The sequence below is a fragment of the Camponotus vicinus genome, unplaced genomic scaffold (genome assembly GCF_025532165.1).
Source record: "Camponotus vicinus isolate PSW18456_S1 unplaced genomic scaffold, iyCamVici1.0 SCAF_4, whole genome shotgun sequence".
Lineage (NCBI taxonomy): Eukaryota > Metazoa > Arthropoda > Insecta > Hymenoptera > Formicidae > Camponotus > Camponotus vicinus.
The window spans coordinates 6,129,799-6,151,252 of NW_028141976.1; the positions used below are offsets into that span (position 1 = coordinate 6,129,799).

The 21,454-nt window shown below is 26.8% G+C and overlaps 2 protein-coding genes across 6 annotated transcripts in view; one reads left to right on the forward strand and one right to left on the reverse strand.

The window, feature by feature from the left end:
• LOC145969911 (protein borderless) overlaps nt 1–21,454 on the reverse strand; it is a 218,603-nt gene that overhangs the window by 165,869 nt on the left and 31,280 nt on the right. The window lies entirely within an intron of this gene.
• LOC145970111 (uncharacterized) lies at nt 7,293–16,353 on the forward strand. The gene is made up of 6 exons (XM_083096586.1): nt 7,293–7,476; nt 12,163–12,419; nt 12,847–13,116; nt 14,446–14,576; nt 14,803–14,968; nt 15,799–16,353. The coding sequence occupies exons 2-6, from the start codon at nt 12,165–12,167 to the stop codon at nt 16,192–16,194; spliced, it is 1,218 nt and encodes a 405-aa protein (XP_082952712.1). The 5' UTR covers nt 7,293–7,476; nt 12,163–12,164; the 3' UTR covers nt 16,195–16,353.

Consider the following 21,454-nt stretch of genomic DNA (forward strand, 5'->3'; position numbering starts at 1 on the left):
CGAGTGACATCACCGCGTTAAATGCAAGTGAGACAATTATTATGGTTGGCGATTATAATGAACTCTGTATTTATTATTTCTGTAAAAGAACGAGAGAGAAAGAAGAAAGAAATGTAATGCACTTCTTTCACAAATATTCCTTTACATCTGATCATTGCATTTTATCGATATGAAAATAAATAATGTATTTTTATTACATAACTACGATACATGCGCTTTGTCCTATCAAAGAAGAAAAATATTGATAAAATATGCAATGGATTATTAATGATAATTAGTTTATTATAATTCATTCATTACTTATATTGAATCAAAGATCATTAATCATATAAATCAATGTCAATTATCAAGAGCAAAAAACATTCCAAGATACTCGAGTTATTATGCCATTTTCCTCAATCGATTTAACTTTTAATATTGGAAATATAATCATGAATCAAATTGATCATCCCAGCTTAGATATAATAGATAAAAAAATTGTGTCGATATTATTATTTTTCCGCATAAAAAGACATTTGTGTCAACGAACACGCTATATGCATTATATGATCTATTTGATAGAATACAAATGTGTCTTTGATTCGAGAATATCAGTCGGCTACAAATCCGAGAAGAGATACACTTTCCCGATAAGGAAGATCAAGGAAATTGCAAGGACTGTCGTGAAATTGACTTGCTTCAAGGATGTCTCATTTTCGTCTTGGCTATTCGCTGGCGCTGACGAGAAATTTCGCAGAAAGATGACGCAGATTGATCGGATTAACTTCCTAAAGAAGAAGAACTCGGCAACGATAGCGAACACTAAACTGTTCTTTTAAATAAAGTTTAATGAGAAAAAAAAGCACGCGCCTATCGCAGATCAATCAGAAACTTTAAAATTTCACACAGCAGCGCATAAATTTCTCCGCAGTTTCATAATTCGAGCATGCAATGTTTACTTTTATTAATCTTTTTGCTTCTTCGTTTCATTACTACAATAGAAACTATATTTCTATCAATTGTATAGTTTATACACAGAAAATAAGGACATTCTTGTATTGAAAATATATTTAGTTTCAACATGGAAATCTTTAAACGAGATTATATTGCGTTAATTAAAGAAAAATAGAATTGCTTGAATAATTGCTTACTTGAATGAAGCCATTTTATATAGTTTAATCAAGAAAAATATATTCTTATGATTTAAGATTTAATTTTCTTGAATGGAAAACAATGTTAGATAGAAAATAACATTTTTAAATCAAAGATTATAATTTTCTTAAAGTAGAATTAAATAATTATATATTCTTGAAATGACAATTATAATATTAAAATAAGATTATAATATTATTGAAATTTAAAATTATTAAATTCTTCTAAGAAGATTATAAATTGTTGCGTATATACGAAACAATGAACGCGTTAATTTAAATATATAAGTTTTGATTTGACACTTATTTTTTTTCTGTATATAATTCTTAATTTCACTAAACAAAAAATGTTAATCTTACTATACCAAAATTTAACAGAAAATTATATACGTTGTAAACATCATGCATGAAAAATTAATTCCTATTCATTAATATTTATTAATCAAACTAACTTAAAACTTACATTAGAAAGTTATAGATAAGATTGCGGTTACTCTCGCTTTAAAAACATCCGCCACAAGATTAATCATGCAGCCTCAATCGGCGCTCAGCGGAAATAAATTTAAGAGATAGCTGCAGCCGTTCACGTAAACATAAATGCATTGCAGACACGGGCTCCATTAGAAGAAGTGCCATCGCTTGTAAAACCGATACTGAAGGCATTGCTCGGGATTATCCCGTGATTCGCCCGAGAGTCGCTCTCTAGGCCAGGGATTCAAGCAACACTAGAAATTGTCACTATATTCGAAAAGGAGGATTTTACGGAAGGCTAGTGTCCGACTATCTTTCAGTTCTCTTCGTCTCCTACGCTGTACAATTGTCTTGAACGAGGAGCGAATGGTAGGAGAACTTGTGAACGAGTACTTCATGAAGGGTTGCGAGAGAGCGCACCATCGGGGATGGATAAAGCGAGCACGGTGGGAACGTAACGACTGCATTCAGCTCGAGTGTCTCGCAACGATCCGTATTTTGCAAGGACTTAACAAAACTTATATTTGAATGTTGAAATGTGCCGGACGACATTTCTCAAATTAAGCTTTCAGGAGCATCACGTATGAACATTGTAAACATTGTGCGATGAAATGTAAAATCTTACGTGTCGGTCGTTTTATTAAAATTAATGGCATGATGCATCCAAAAAAAAAAACTTGCAATAAGACGTAATCTCTACTTTTTTCGATTAACAATAATCAAAAATCTTTGAAATTAAATTGTATAATTTATATCTAATTTTATAAGAGATGCAGAGTGTTATATTTTCTGTTTAAATGAAAAATATATATTTTATTAAAAGATTGTACTTCTCTTTATTTATTTCTTCAATTATTTTAAATTAGAATAGATCTATTTTATACTTTTTCCGTAAAAATTGAATTTTATACAGAATTTAATTTTATACATATACATAATTTTATTCATGTACAGAATTTTTCCTCGTTTTAAGTATTCAGTATTAGAAATATATTGTATAAAAATTAAATTAAAATGCTGTTAAAATTAAACCTACATTAGAAATTACGTCAGTAAAAATATTTATATATTTATTTATTTATCAAGCTATTATTCAATAGTGTATCATTGCATTATATCATTGCATAATCCGGATAATAAATTTTATATATCATTTGCAAAAGATTAGAACATTATTAAACGAATGTGCATAGTAATGCGAGTAGAGTAAATCCGCATATGAACATAGCAATGTAAATTTTTTATAGAGTTTAAGCTTACTCGCTGTGATAGAACGTATTAAAATGCATGCAAATTGCAACATTCTTTTGAATGAGCTAGTGCAACAATTTTGAGTTTGCTCATAAAGTCTGTAAAGATCTCTACAGACAGAGAGCAATTTATCGTTAAATTCATCAAAGGACGATGGGTAAAATAATCCGATTTTGGCTGATTTTAACGATGGCACCTTTCTTATATTTTTATGGACGTTTTCTTATATTTTTTGATGTGCTGAAGCATTATCAAACATTAATTTCTAGATGATATGATGAGAAAGTAGCGAAAATCGCATTCAAAGTAGCAGATTTGTAGAGAAAATCGTAGAAACAAGGAAATAAAAAAATATGTTTCGTTAATCTTATGTTTAATCATAATAGATTACATAGTTTTCAAACTTATCGAAATTTATAAATTTGCCTAATCTTAATAATCATAATTCACGAATCTCTATCTATAACTATAATTCATCAAATAAGACAACAAATGTCGATATACTACCGATTTTCTCTATCATGTGTAGACGATGTTACAATTTGAAAGAATTTCTCTAAATAACATATCTGGTGTTAGATCATCTGACGATAATCACTCAATGTTAAAGCAATTATTAACATGGTTTGATTTAATCTACGATTATATTTTTTTTGTCATCATTTCATAATCATATACGATTTTTAAAATCGTGAGTATAGATATCAGATATTTATTTTTCATGATAACACGTACTTTTCACATACTTACTTTCATAATACTTATCTTTCATGATAACATATCAATAATTATATCAAGTAAAATATATAGACATACACACAATTTTATCCATCATTACATACGTGCTTGAATTATGCCTAGTCATTATGCCATGAATTATGCCATGTAATTTCTACTTGATTTGAAAAAATCTTTCTATTTCTCAAAAGTCAGTCTAATAGTCATTAATACTTCTGCTACTAGAGAATTTTAAATATATAAACGCTTATTGCACAATATTGCACATATATTCGATAAAACAATTTTAAGAGGAAAATTGTGTTTTTGAAATTAATTTTCTCTTGTATAACTGGGACCAATTATTATATCAAAACGGGTGTCGTTATTTATTGCTACGCAAACTCGCATCCATATAAACTAATTATCTTCCATCAAGCTCGTTAACGATAAAATTGCTAAAATAGCGCCAATTGTTGTTGCAGTTTAATTGTCAATGAAAAATATGTGGATTAGTACGTTGGATTATCTTGTGTGCGTTTATATAATTGCCCTTTGCTATGACCTAGACAATTTATATCCCCTTGATATGAACTAATATTACCATTTTATCACCATTTAGTAGTCAATTGTCGTGCAAATGCAGCGTGGAAGTCAGTAATAAATTGTTATTTTTCATCGTTATGTAACGTACTGGCTGACACAAGTTTTTATACTTATTTGCAACACGTGTCACAATTATTTCACAAATACCATGATTATTTTTTATTACTGCATTCCAATTTATTGTAACTTATGTATTACTTTTTCTAAATTTACAACTGCACCTAATCCCTATTAATGCTTGTAAGTTTGCTAAATAGCATTATATTCTACTTGTCTTTTTCTCTTTTCAAAATTTGCTAAAAGCACGTATAAATTTCTCAATATTATGCAATCATATAAAATGTCATTTAAGCTAAATTTCATTATTTCAATTATAAATTACATGCAATTCTCGAGTTAAAAATTTTGATTGACTGAATATTGATTAATTAATGAAATTCATAGTTATTTTGAAGATATTATTTTACGCGTGGAATTAAACTGAAATGCTTGATAAGTACAGCTGCATGTTATGCAAGCCTCTAAAGCACGCTTATAATTCGTATTCATTTTCCTATGATGCTCGCATGCACCAAAACACATGCAATATTGCATGCAATTAGAATTTGGACAGCTATGCGTTGCCCGATGCGTATCGTCCGACGCGACTGATCGCTGAATAATATAATTGAAAACTAACGACGCGCGGATTCGTATTTCGTTTAATCGGCTCATATAAATAAATCATATGGAGCGTGAATACAGCGCCCCGATACTTCAGAATTGCATACGGGTGTATAATTTTAGTCACGTGGTCGTTAACGATTCAATCAAATAGCGATACTTATCGGCTTTCCCCGAGAATTAATTAAACCGTTAAAAATTCATCGCTATCGATCGACTTACGAATACGTTTGGGAATTTCGTTCAATTGCACATTCTATCATGAAATGCTCGATAAATTTTCTCTAAAACAGCTTCTGACAAAGTGCCATACTGCGAAATTTACTCAGAGGTATTAGTGTATAATTTAAAAAAATGTATTATATATATATATATATATATATATATATATATTAAAATTTGAAAAAAAAAATATATATATATATTAAAATTATTCTGTACATATTTCTAAAATTATAATGCAACTTCTTAAATTACTTTTATAAGAATAAGACGACATGCGTATTGTTTTACACGAACAGTAATATATATTGTCAAATAGTAGAATATTATTTCTTATACTAGAATATTATTTTATTTAATATTATTCTCTCTAGAATATATTTTCCTTTAACAAGAAATTGCTAGATGAAAAATAATTATTTCATAATGACAGCATTTCTTTATCGTTTAAATGCTACGTTAACATATTATAATTTACCAGTACGTTAGACAAAATTACACAACTAAAGATAGAGACTTAATTATATCATGACTTGCATGGATATCAACACATCTCTCTCTCTTTCCCCCTCTCTCTCTCTCTTTTTCTGTCTCTTTCGCTATGCGTCTACTCTGTGATTATGATCGTATCCATTAACTTCCTGAACCAAGAAAAATAAGTTGGGTAAATTGTGTATGTCAGAGAGCGAAGTATCATATGTTACGTAAAAATTCTCGAGATTGCGTGAAGATATTATAAACAGACAACTTGCTTATTTTTACCGCTTGCATGTAGATAATTAGATGAATTGTATCATTCTTTTCTTTTATGATCTATCATACGTAGAAATTATGATATAATGTACACAAGTTGAAAATATTCGATAAATATACGTATGATACGAATAATTTTATCGTATCAAAATCAGTTCTTTGATCTATTATTATCGCTATCAGTAGATGTAATACGTCAATATTAAAATTATGAAAACTCAATCATTTTAAAAATGTTTTGGATGATATGTAAAAAAAAATAGTTTTCATCTTCAAGCTTATACAATTTACTTTCGCTACATTATATTCCAAGTTTACACATAATATTTCTTTATAATATAAATGATTTCTACTGAAAGTCATCGAATATTCTTATCACAGATAACATTAATGAACTTTTTGTATCGCAATGTTTCAACATATATGATATTTTTTACTGAATTGCATAAACTCATAAAATTATGGTGTTTTTGTAATTGATCAAAACCTTAAAATTTTTCTAAAATTTAACATAAAGCAAAACTATTTATAGCAATGAAATGAGAAATAAGTTATAAAAATTATAATATATATATATATATATATATATATATATATATATATATATATATATATATATATATATTTGTTTTAATATCTTGCTTTTATAACTTTTAATGTATATAATTTTATAATAAATAATGAATTAAATATGCATAGATATACATGTGCAAATTCTATAGTTCAATGTTATATAAATATTATGCATTAAATATTTATTAATATTCAGTTGATAAAGCTTTCTCAGCATCGTTAATTTTCTTAACAATAAGAATAATATATTGATTAAAACAACGGACAAAGAGAAGATTTTTTATCTTAAACATTACATATGAATGTCATGTCCTAAGATAACACACGTAATAAAGGTAAATAACATTTTATCGTACTTTTGCAAAAGAAAAAGTAAAAAACTTATCTATTATCTTTAAAATTACGATATTATAGACAAATAATGCATAAGTTAATTTTATGAGTTGTGCAATCTAAGGAATCCAACAGATTGTATAATATTGGATTCTTTTAGAAGTTTTAACAGATACATATATATGTAAGACATTAATTCAAACTCCAAGGGGTATCGAATAAAGATCATTCATTCATATAAGATATGTATATAATATATATTTTCGTATCAGATATATAAAATCTACATATTGCAATGTATGTAAGATATTTGTTATCATTTTCCTCTAAAACTATTATTAACTTACTATACTTACATAAGCACCGTCGCCTTTTGTTATCTTCATCATGTTCTGTTATCTCCATCGTCCAATGACGATCGTCAACTGACGATTACGATTGCGTTTTATTGAGAAATTATCATCAGTTCAATGTTAACAAACTTTATCTAACTTGGAATAAATTAGGAAGTCTGTCGGGAATCGAGTTATTAGATGTCAGTGTTCGTCATCATATATAACGCGATCATCATCATCACGACGCTAAATGAATAGAATACTTGTGATTTGCAATTTCTTGCGAGAGTATGAGATTACACTGTTGCCAGTATAAAACCTGTCACTTCTATTCTGGCTATATCATTTCGCGTTTGGTCTTCGTGAAGCGGCCAGTGCAGTGTGAGCATTAAGTGAAGTAAATTGAGAGGAATAACTTATAAGTAAGTGCACAGTTATTTTATTTTCTTTCTATCAATGATCAGTCAGAGAGACATAATTGTTTGTTTATTTGCTGGTCAATTAAAATTTTAAAAGAATTATGCAACCAAGCCTTTGAATAATTATTGTGCTTCGAAAAGAATGGTACACATTTATATTCTATGATACAATTACATGCGTGTGTAAATTTAAATAATATGTAAAAGTCGCTATAAATACAAGGTATCTGAGAATGAAACAATCAAATTGTGCCAAAGCATATTCTACAAATAAAAATTGAAAAAATGATAAGTATATATCAGACTAAAAATGTTTGATCAAAAAGCTATTACAAAAATGTAAATATGAAGAAAAAGAAAATGAGATTTGTTAGTGCGCAATAAAAGCGCAATAAAAGCGGATCGATGCTGTTTATTTTTATTCTGTTTAATTATATTCTGTTCTCATCTAATCTATTTATTCCGTGTTTGTAATCAGTATTTGAAATTATATCGAAAATGTGTCCAATTTTGTAATTTATATAAATATCATTAACTTACATCAATATCAATACAACTCTATATTAAAATGTGATTATTCTTGAACAAAAAGTATACATTTGATATACATATATTTGAAATATATGAACATTCAAATTGCAATGAGAAGACGACGGAATATATCGTCATCCATTTTGAAATGAAAAATTAACTTTTTTTGTTATAACATTTTAGTAAAGTATTTTTAAATTATGGAGATTTGTACATAATATTCTTTTTTTCTATTGAGAACATATTATCATGGATTGATCATTTCATTCTATACTTTGTATATTCTGTGAGTAATATATAATCTAATATAATTGACGCAATTTGAGAAAACATTTGGTTAAAAAAATGTATCAACAGAGAATCTTAAGCTCAGCTAACGCCGAGTAATCTGTGTGAATTGCGTTCTTGCAAGAAGGAGTTTAAGTTGTAAAAATTGCATGCCACACGGCTGTAAGTTTTTACGAGACACTTGTGGATTTTACAGACAAATCTACAGTCACGTAAATGATTCTTTTCATTTCTTAATCTTATACTTTAAAATTTAATAATGTAAATATCGAGTATGTACCAGCACAAGCGATCAGTCTCTTTTATTTCTTAATAAAGTTTAAATTTGTCATAGTAACAAAAATTTTTGCGCTCTTCAAAATTGGATATAATATACTTGAGATTTTTTATTTGAGAAAATAAATTTGTTGTTCATACGCGCAAGTTTTATGAACAGTTCAGGCAAATATAATTCTCAGAATGCTTCTTTACTAGCTATTAATGTGTTAATGTGATGTAACACAAAAACCTGTTTTATTGTATATAACAGATTATTATAGTATTTAATCAGAAAATGTTAAAAGGAAACCTTTTTTATATATCATGCTAACGTGCTAAAAAAATGTTATTTGTATTCTTTAAGTCAGTGTCAGATAAATAGTTATGTTAGTGTAAGTAATTATATGTTACGCTTGATGTGCAATTTTATTACACTTGAATGAGTAGCAAAAAATTTTATTCACATTATAATAGATTGTTTTTATCTTTATAACAAACACACATGCATATTAGATATATAATGCTTGTTCTTATATAAAGATTAGAACAATATATGCTGTGAATAAAATGTTTTACATATACTTATATAATTTTAGCACATGATTCAAAAACAATACCATTAAAAAGGTGACGTTATTAGATTTACTAAGATATTCTTCTCGAATACAAAATTTGTGTGTATTTAATATTAACATCATTATTTTATGTATATATTATTGATGCACTTTTTTGTATCTATAATTCATTTTATAACTGTCAATCATAAATGTTTCTGTTGGTCTGTTAATATAATTTATTTAAGATTAAGTTAAATAAAATTCACTTAAAATTAAAGAATATTTTAAATTAAATTTCTTTCCTCTCATTTTTTTTTTTAATCAGGATTTCTAAAAGCTTCTAACAAATTGCTAATAGATTTTCAAAATCTATAAAAGTAACACATCTATAAACATAAACTATGTGTTACGCAAACTAAAATTCGGCACAATTCAAAATTAGATGCTGCGCGTGAAAGACCTTCACCGTCAACAGACCTTATTTTTAGTTTCAACCAATGTCTAATTTAGAAAGTCCACATTGCCAGATGACAGAATCTGTTTTAAAATTGTTTCTTATGAAAGAGAAACCGGGTATAGACATCTAGTTTAACTTCGACCATTGAGCAAAATACACGCGCTTTTACGCAAAATATGAAATATAAATATTTATAAAAATTAATAAATATAAGACTCGAAATATAAAATTAAACAAAACAGTTATAATGGCAATACGAGTCGAGTGTCGATGTTATAACACATTTATTTATAATACAATCAAATAAATATTGATATTAAAGCATACAAAGAGAGGATAGCGAACGTTTCGACCCTATTTTTGGGTCATCTTCAGCGCGAAAGTATATAATAAAGAATAATATAATGAAAAAAATATAATAACAAAGTGTTTTATATCGGAGTCTGTTACAAAGGGTGCTGTCTAAAGCGATAATAAATGTCTCGGTATCTCATTATCTTGACGATGCCTACGTAAAAACAAAGGACAAAAGTAAAATAAGTTAAATAAATAATGTAACTAATATGAACAAAGAAAGAAAAAAGTACTAAATTAAACATGAAATTACGAGATTGAAATGTCCATTTATTAAAAATGATCTAAATATAAACTGAACATAAAGTCAAAGAAATAAAATAAATAAGTTATAAATAAGTTAAATAAATAATATAACTAATATGAACATAGAAAGAAAAAAGTACTAAGAATTAAACATGAAAATTACGAGATTGAAATTATTTTAATGTCAATTTATTAAAAATGATCTAAATAAACTGAACATAAAAATTAAAAAGATAAGAAGTTAAAACTATGGAAATAAGACTTACTTCCAGGCATCGAAGATAATGACGCGCCGAGGAGACGAATAGAGACAACTTAACATCTCCGAAGACAAAGATCGACTCTTTAACGGATAAATGTGACTTATATATAAACGGTAAAGAGAGTCAAGTAATGTATAAATGTACACATACGCAAAGTCGCAGACCTATTTGTTATGATAGAAACTATGTTAAATTTTTGGCAAGTTGTTGACAATATTTAAATAAATTTCTGGTAAACGTTCAGTATCCGTTTGCAAATTGAGACCATTTTTTTGCCTTTTGATATATAGCATTTCGGAGATCAATCTTTTACTCAAATATGGTTCCCGATCCAAAACCTGAACGCCATCCCAATCAAAAGTATGATTAAAACCAACCCTGTGATTCGTGATGACTGATTGAGAATTAGTGTTATGTCTAATGTGACTGCGATGGTTCCTTGATTCTGCTATGCAGTTGTCTGCAAGTTTGTCCAACGTAGGACGCATCGCAATCCATGCAGTTCAATTTGTATATGACGTTCAAAGAATTGGAGGTAGGAAGAGGATCCTTATGAGCCCTGATGAAGTTTTTCATTTTATTGATACTGTAATATGAGAGTCGAACATCCAAATCCTTAACGATATGTTTAAAACGCCCGGAGATTGAAGGAACGTATGGTATCGTGAAATAAGTAATGTGATCATTTGTGTTTATGACCTGGGTATTATTCACTAAGGAATTTGATTTGAAAAGGTGTTTCTTTTTTATATTTATTTGATTGTATTATAAATAAATGTGTTATAACATCGACACTCGACTCGTATTGCCATTATAACTGTTTTGTTTAATTTTATATTTCGAGTCTTATATTTATTAATTTTTACAAATTTTTATATAAGTATTCATAAAAATTCTTTAAATATAAATAATATGTATATAAAATATGAAATAAAATAAAGTAGAATAATAATTCTTTTCTTTATACAAAAATTCTCGAAAACAGACCATTTTTTCGTGCTGTAAGCTAGAATACCTTCTAGAAGAATAAAATTCGATTATTTACCTCTACAACTTAATTTGCAATAGAAATGTATATTTTTAGATGTAGTTTCTAATTCAAGTTTATTAAAAATTATTTATATACCACTAAAGTTATACAAATGGGTCTCTTCTATAAGCTGAGCCATCAAGTGTCTTTAGTGGTAAACGGATTTGATCCTGAGGTAACCGCGGAAAACATACCTGAGAAAACTCATCAGGGTGAAATATGACCAACGTCGTTCGGCCACAAGTACGTACGCGATCGCGGCGCGCCAGACGCGTCGTAAATTTCTCGCAAATACCGCAACTCGATCACGTTCGACGGGATCTCGACGCGGTACGTACGTATGCCGTTCGCCAAAAAGGAAAAGAGAAAAGCGGCGTCCCATTACGCTCTTAATTGAAACAGCGATCTGAAACGCAGGGGAATGCCCGTCTTGAATATCGACGGACGCACGGAAGAAAGAAACGGCGGTAAAGCGAGCGAAAAACGACGAAGAAGGGATGACGAAGGAAACTAGAAGCTGGAATGAGAGGGAGAGAGACAGAGAGGGAAGGGAGCGAGTTGGCTAGAAAGAAAGAAAACGTGATAAATCTTGCCGCGAACAATAAGTTATCGTAAAGAATCGTTTTCGCGTTTCGTGACATGGCGAGAAGAACTCGCCGGGAATGATTTGTCGGGGAAATTCTCCAATTCCAATTCCAATTTCAGAAATGGCCCTAGAGACACCGACATGGCTGAATCTGTGCTTCATGGAGAAGATCCTGCGAAAGTCAGAAAACGACAATTCCATCCAAGTAATCGATATATTCTCGAAACCGGCCACGAATAAGGGTGACAATTACACTAGTGACATGATCAGGGTTAATGTTGAATATTCACGTGACCAAAGCGACCGTAAAATTACGGAAAAAAAATCTGTCGTCGTCAAAATTATGCCTTCAGTTGAAGGCATTCGTAAAAATCTTGTAAGTTCACTTAATTTATATATATTCATATAAGTAAATAAATTAAATATAACATATATATAAAACATAAGTAAACAAATAAATAAATAAAATACAAATTTTATTATTTAGTTTGAAATTATTTAATTCGATTTCTCATAGACATTCTCATGGAAAAATATTGAAGAACATATATCTTATATATATTCAGGCATTATAAAAATTAAGTGCGAATTGTGCGAGCAAATAAATAAAAAATAAATCATTCTTCAAAATTTTATAAAATTTTAATTTGAGAAAGAAATCTCATTTATTTATATAAATGACACACGCGCATTTAATTTGTAAAAAACTTTTTTTTGTTCCCAGGCCTTTATGATTAATATTGTAAATATATAATAAAGTTTCTCTATTTGCTCTACCGACTTTTAATAAAAATATCTTACAGATTATAATGTCGCGTATTTTTAACACGGAAATGTCGATGATGACAGACACCTTGGACAAAATGAACAAATTGATACAGCCCAAGTATCGTTTGAGCGGAAAAGGCATGTACGTGCAAGAAGACAATCCAACTCTTTTGGTAATGGAGGATCTTGCGCCTCTCGGTTATCGCATGGCCTGTCGTCATTCTGGCCTTGATTTAGATCATTGTATATTAGCGTTGCGTGGATTAGCCAGATTTCATGCAACCTCTGTAGCCATATGTGAGAAGGTAAATCATTACGAATTAATGCGTAATACTTCATTGCGATGACTAGAAATTCACTTCATATAATAAAATTCATGTTAATAGCATTTCCGTAAGTGATATAAAACGATACAAGTGATATATGAAAAATCACTTCACTTTCATTTCATTGCATAAATAACGCATACTTTAAAGCTGCTGTAAGATTCTTTCTGTTACTTGGTAAATGCATACAATAATCGAGATAATTAAAAATTTTATAAGCATTTTATGCACATTAATAATTCCGAAGAAAGCATATATACAAAATATATATATATATATATATATATATATATATACATATAATAATATTTATTAATTTATTAATAATAAATTATTATACATTTATTAAGATATAATTCACAAAATAAAATTTAAAATTGCAGCTTTAGAATATATTTAGTTATATTATATGTTATAGAAATATTTGCTAATCAATATTAAATAAGATTTAATATTGCATACAAAAATATTGTTCCACTTTTTTATCCCCTTGTTTTATCGAGAATTTTGTATAGATAAACCAAATCTGTCCTTGTCACAACTCCCTAGATCTATAGTGGCAAATAGAAACAGATATTTTATACAATAAGCATTGCCAAAAAACTTTTAAAATTCGAAGGATATTATTTTTAATTATAAATTTAAACAGAATTTGTGTAGGCAGATGGGAATACGAAACTATACAACAAATAGTTTAATGATAAATTTCTAGCAAAGAATAAATAACGTTCAACGATAAAATTCAACATCTTCTATTATAACTTTTATTGCAGCGCGTGTCTCTCTCTTAGCGTTTAGTCAAGAAAATAAAATAAATAAAAATTATAAAATTTTATGAGCTTTTAACAAAAAAATATTAACTTTTTAATTCTTTTTTTCAAAAGCTATATTCTACAATTTTCAAATTAATGAAAAAAATTTTAATCAATTAAAAGTCGATATTTTTTCAACCAATGTATTCTACATTAAACTTTGCAAATTATAAACAATTAAAAGTAAAGCCTTTTTAACATATTAGACATATATCAACATTAGACATATGTCATGGACAAATAAATTACGAAACTTTTTATCTTTGAATAAAAATCTTAATTTATAATCAAATTAATAAGATATTTTATAAAAAAAGCAACAATTATATATTATATAATTATGTAATTGTCTTAATCAGATTTAACTCTAAATTTATCAATTGCTATTAAAATTATTGCGTATCATAAAAATTTGTTTTATTTTATGGTTTTTTGGCTATAGATGTAGATAAAAGATATAGATTTAAAAATTTTTTTAAATGATACTTTGATTTAGGAACCAAACCAAAAACAAATGTATACAAGAGGAATGTTTAACCTCGCACACCCGAGTGAAATGAGAGGATTTTTTTCTCAGGGTATTAAACAATTAGCAGAGGAAATGGAAAACTGGTCAGGAATGAAAAAGTAAAGTTTGCATATAAACACACACAAATATACAATAACATTTGTTATATGTTATCTAAGATAATGTTTTCCAATATGTTAAACATAATATAATAAAATAATAATTTAAAGAGAGAAAATATTAAGCAAATTTAACACATTAACAAAAAGCATATATAATTATAAATATATTGCTTAGAAAATATATTAAATGTTAATTTCATAATTATATGACTTTTATTGCTAGATACGCCGAAAAAATTACTAAATTGGTCGACCACATATATAATATAGGAATAGATGTGTGCAAATTATCCGAGAATGAGTTCAATGTTATCAATCACGGTGATTGTTGGGTGAACAATATGATGTTCAAATATAATGATGATGGCAAACCTATTGATCATATTTTCGTAAGTATCATATATCATAAAAGATCACGTATTTCCTCTAAACATAAAAATTCACTGATTATTTATCATTCTTTATATTCAGATTTAGAAGATTCGATATATTAATTCATATAATGAAATACATATATATATATATATATATATATATATATATTATATATATATATATATATATATATATATATATATATATATATAATTTTATTATATATATATATTATTATATAAAATTATATATATTATATTTATTATATATATATATTATTATATAAAATTATATATATATATATATAATTTTATTATATATATATATTATATATATATATATATATAATAAAATTATAGTTTTTAACATTGACACTGCTGTAAATCTTTATATCACTTTGAACATATATTTTCGTATAATTTAGAGAAAAAAAATTATATATATGACGATATATATATAACAAATAATTTAAATATTAAATATTAAATATTAAATTATATATATGACGATATATATATAACAAATAATTTTCTCTGGAGAGTACGATTAATACACAACGTATATTTCAATTATCCACAAGCTATGATATCGATCGATCGAAATAAAAAGCTGATGACAATATACGATACTTCAGAATACAGCATGTTATGAATAATGCAATAATAAAGTTAATCGAATTCAAGTACATCCGCCACCTGTCTGCCCGTGTCACTCGAGCAAATTCTCGCCGCGACTTCCTAAATAGGAATCTTGCTTTTTTCTCCGTGCACGGATTTCATTTCCAATTCAATTGCTGGGTATTTTAGAGGTCAATCGATCAAAAGAGTTTGGTTTGATGTTGCAGGTGGACTTTCAACTATGTTTCTACGCATCGCCGGCAATCGATCTTCTTTATTTCCTTAACACAAGTCCTTCCCAGGATGTCTTTAAAAATAATAGTGATACTCTGTATAACGAGTACCTTGATACTTTGTCGGCGACTATGAAACAATTAGATTGCAAAACGAAGCCACCCACTAAGGAGGAACTGAAGGCCAGCATGAAGCAAAAGGCTTCCTACGGAATGATAGCATCAATGACTGTATTACCGCTAATAATGTCCGATAAGGATGAAGCAAAAGATTTAGATGAGATTATGAACAACGATGGTCATACTCCGGGTTATAAGAATGAGCTTTATAAAAAAGTTATGATGAACAGAATACCTATGTTTGATGAATTGGGCTTATTAGATATTTGACTTAATTTGTCATGATATAGGATATTATTATGAATGATAAGTATAGAAAAGTATCACGGAGAATCTAATGTGAGACAATTCTAAACTATATTATTTTAATAAAAGATTATGATGTGAAAATTATGAACGTTTGTATATATATATATATATATATATATATATATATATATATTAAAAACTTAATACATAAATAAATAAATATATATATATATAAAGGTATACATAATATGTATAATATAATTTGTCTTCTTATAAATATTATATATATATATATATATATATATATATATATATAATATAATATATGTATAATATATATAAGTATTATTCAATTATTGACGTGTTAACAAAATTAATGTTAACGAAAAATTATCAATGTCAGATGGATAGATAAATTACTAATTTAATTAGTAATAAGAAATAGAAAAATAAGAAAAAATTTTCATCAAATTATATAATATCATTCTATATAAAATATTTGAAAGCTGCGAAAACTGTGAAATAATAATATAGTTTAAATCTTACATACTTTAAGTACTTTTACAGTTACTAGTCACAAATTATATTATATCAACAGTTACATTTTTTAAACTATATATACATTAAAATAATTATTACAAAATAATAAATAATAATAATAATAGATAATATAATAAGTTAAAAGCGCGTATGTATTGATTAAATAATGACTATATTTTAAATTTTCTTGTAAGTACAAAACAAAACTATTGTTAATCTAATAAGATTGTATTTTCTGCTGCAAAGCGAAAGTTATAAATAGCTAAATAAAAATATTATGCAAATCAAAAGAAAATAATCTTGAAACAATTTTCATGATTACAAATTTATTTACAAAATGAAGATACATAATAAAATTTTTGTTATTTATCAACTAAAAAATCTTCATATTGCAACATTATATAGAAAACTTATAATTCTTTAATGACTTAGTTAACTTTTACTCTCCACTTCGCTGTATGGGGTTACAAAATAATTCCTTTTACGATGCAAAATGAGAGACTATATAATGTTTGACCTCGTTGACTTAGATTAACATGAATTATTTTAATTATAGGTCATATTAAAAACATGAAGGATCCTACATTTTAATATTATCGAGACTTATTGTAGCTTCTTACATATTCGTAACTTTCTCACTCTGTCTCTCCCTCTCTTTCTCTCTCTGTCTCTCTCTCTCTCTTTCTCTCTCTCTCTTAATAAAATAAAATTTGTTTATTATAAAAACAATACCAGTATGAAAATTGCACAAAAATTTAATTACTCTCCTTTATTTTACGTATATAGACAAAATAAAAATAATTTAAAACAACTGCCTGCATACATGTGTATGTAACACTTAATTTTACACAATACATTTCCTATATTTTAAAGCAGCATAAATTTCTGTTGCTCTTACATTTATCTAGTCTAATTTTTATATTTTAAAATAAACAAAATTTATGAATCATATGTTCGATATTTTATTCTTCTATTTGCAAAACTTTTTGTTGCTTAATTTATAAATTAATTTCTTTTATTTTCTCATGTTTGTTTATTTTTTATTTATAATATAAGAAATATAAATATGAGGTTTATAATATAAATATACATACAATATATACTAAATAATATATATTATTGAATGAATTTTTCTCTCCTTAAAACCCTACAAAAAATATATAAATATAATTTAGAAACTACAATTTAAATTAAAGATATGTAAGTTATGATAGTTCTTATAAATCAATAAATTAATTAAAATAACACAATAAGTATAGCATATTTTCGATAATATTAATAAAATAATAAGATGAGAGAATAATAATAATAATAATAATAATAATATAAATATTAGCATTAGAAATGTAAAATGTGTTTTAAATAATTCAGCTTTTTTAATTTAATTTATTTTATATAAATCTTAAGAATAGTTAAAGAGATTTATAAAAAAAATAAACTTTCGTAACATCTTTTACAAAGTAATCCCAATGTTTTGAATAAATCTACGCGCCACAGTTTTGCATACATGTCAATTTACGGAAACAAATAACAAAATGCAAAAAAGAAATAAAATTGAATTGTTGAGCACATCCTGCGCATGCCTATTTTACGAATAAATTGCATTATTTGAGATATAACATCTAACAAAAGAAAAAGCCGGCAAAAAAGAAGAAAGGTATTATTATTATTTTAAAATTTTATGAAAAATTATGAATATTATGAAATAAAAATAATATTAAACTTAATTAAAATATTACAACATTATAAAAATTTGCAATAATAATAATACACAAACATCGTTTATTAATATATTTTAGATATAATTCGAATAATTATTCAATTTATAACTGACTGATTTATCAATATTTTAATGAAGCTTCGTGTATAATTTTCTTCAATTTTAGATGTATTATAGCTAAATAATCCATGTTACTTCAAGTAATTTCAATTCATGGCACGCATTAAGCTTGCTACTAAATAATTAATCTCTATTATAGTTGAACAATGATTGCAGTTACTTACAGTATTTCATAAAATAAACGGTAGACAATTATTATTTTGTGTACATAATTGTACGAATTTTCAAAGCAATAGCTAATGTGATATAAATGTAGCATAGTTTCATCAGAATTTAGTAAAGAGAATTGACAAACTTTATAAATTGTTTATCAAAGATAAACTATAAAATATTTTCAATATTTTTTGTCATCGCTTATACGTGCTACAAAATTACCATCTCATTAATGCGAAAATTATAACGTTATTAATTAGCATCTGACCGACACATGAGCCGGAGCGAGATAATTATAAATAAATATTAATAAATTATTATTAATTTATTAAATATGTATATTTCACACATCTATCTCATTTTACATGCTATAAAAAGAGTACAAAAATTGAGAAATATTCCAAATTCTGAAATATGTCTATTATTGCGAAATAAACATTTCATTAATAAAAAGCATAATTGATCGTATTTAAATAATAAGAATAAAGAATCGAAGATAAAATATAAATGAGGAATTGAGACTTGAGGTCTCTCATATTTGATCATTTATACTACTAACAGGTAATTGGCATTTGCAAACTGTATTGTTTCGTAATTCAACTGTAGCGTTTCAATACACCAATAGGGATTCAAGAGATATCGATTTTGATTTCACAAGAACAGTGATATACCAGCGTAATCGCAGATTCAATTAAGATCAAATATAATCGCAAAATAAGTATTTATTAGGCGATTAAGGCGTAAAATAAGCATACATAAGAATACTTTTCCATTTCAGAAATTTAAAGCATTTTATCATTTTCAGTTCTCTACAAATTTTTCAGAATATCAAGATAATTTACCAACGTATTTAATCTTTCTTTTTAATTCGCGAGCACGATACGACATAGTATCTTAAATTTGTTATGTATTAATATTCATGTTACATGTATCAACTTCCACTTTCAAAGTCACTCACATATGCTGGATTTACATCATACTCATTTCAAATAGCGCACGCGTCAATGAGCCATACAAATTCTCGAATGCGACAATTTAATCCCAACGAGCCATAACGCGAGCAATCATAACGCGCTCATCGAAATTGCGTGGCTGCGTGTGAAATGCGCCGATTCCGGGAACCTGGAGAGCGACCCGATGAACCGCGAAAGCTAATTAATATCTTTGGGAAGTCGGGGATATGTATTTCGCCTTTCAATTAGATCGAACGTGTGCCTATCTCCTAGCGTGTACATACGCGCGCGTGTCTACGTTCGCACACTGGCTTAGCCATATATACATATATATATGTATATATATATATATATGTATGTATACATATAAATGTGTATACGTATGCGCGTAAACGTGCACGTGACGTGGAACAAATGGCGATATTAATTACCGCGATTTGCCATCTCCGATACTGAAATCGACCTCTATTAATCTGAGCTTACACCTTTCGTTCGCCTACGCCTTGCTTGCCCCGCGAGATAAATTCATTCTTATTTAATCCTATCAATATCATGCTTCTATTTATTATTTTTTTAAACAAATGTCATTTATGTTAACAGTAACTGCAACATAAAATAAGAGATATCTCTAAGAGATAATTAAAAGATGGCAATTGTATTGATTTAAATTTGTACCTAATTTCTGATATTTCTTGTGACAAAACATGATAATAATTATTTATAATTCTGGATATTATTTTAACATAAAAATAATTTAAAGATTGTTTGCATATACTTTAATGGCCTATAGATTAATAAAAATGTATTTTAATTTCAATGCTGTACTTGTTTATTCTTCTAAACCTCCTTTAATTCTACAAATTTAATTTCACTGCTACAAATATTTGAAATTATAAATATTTGAAATGCTTTAAATATTTTGAAATTTACATATAAATGAAATTTACATATAAATATTCAAAACATATTAAACTAATAATATAAAAAGCAATATACGAAATGTATAAAATATATATTATTAAATTAAAAAAAAAAAAGAAAAAATATATAAAAACTTTTGTTTAATCTGGATTTGCAATTAAACTTATTTTGTTTTTTTTCCCTAATATATTAAATTTCTATTGTAAAACAAACTATTATAACTGAAGATAAAAAAGAAAGAAATTTCTAGATTAAAAAAAGGAGTAAATTATAATTGTAATTGAATCTATTTTGTTACATTGTAATTGAGAATTTATTTCACTATCTGTCTATTACCTTAGCCTCTGTATTGTAAAATTAAAAGTTTAACATAAAATTTCGAATTATAATATTTTCTTATTACTTACATCTTTTTTAAATTATTTTATGACTTTTTTAACTTATTTACGTAGTTTTAAGAATATAATTCAACAATTATATTCTTATTAATTATATTATCAGCAATAAGTGCTAAATAATCTCATTGTAATAATCATATTTTTAAAAAAAAATTGTAAGATGTCGGGACAAATAACTCGCTATGCATTATCACGTTTAAATTTCAATCGCCCATTTTTTTACTCTATATTTTCCTAAAGCAGTTGATGGAATCAATATATATATATGATTTGACTAGATGAATTTTTGGTATATTGCTTTCTTATATCGTAGATTATTCAATACATGGAGCAACGCAAAACAATGTAACAGACTTATATTTTAGCGCAGGTAGCATGTTTTTATTACATATTTACATACTCGGTACAGAGTTCTACTTCTAAAAACATAATTTATGGTAATTAGAGTTTGTTAAAGGCGCATAATTATCGCCATG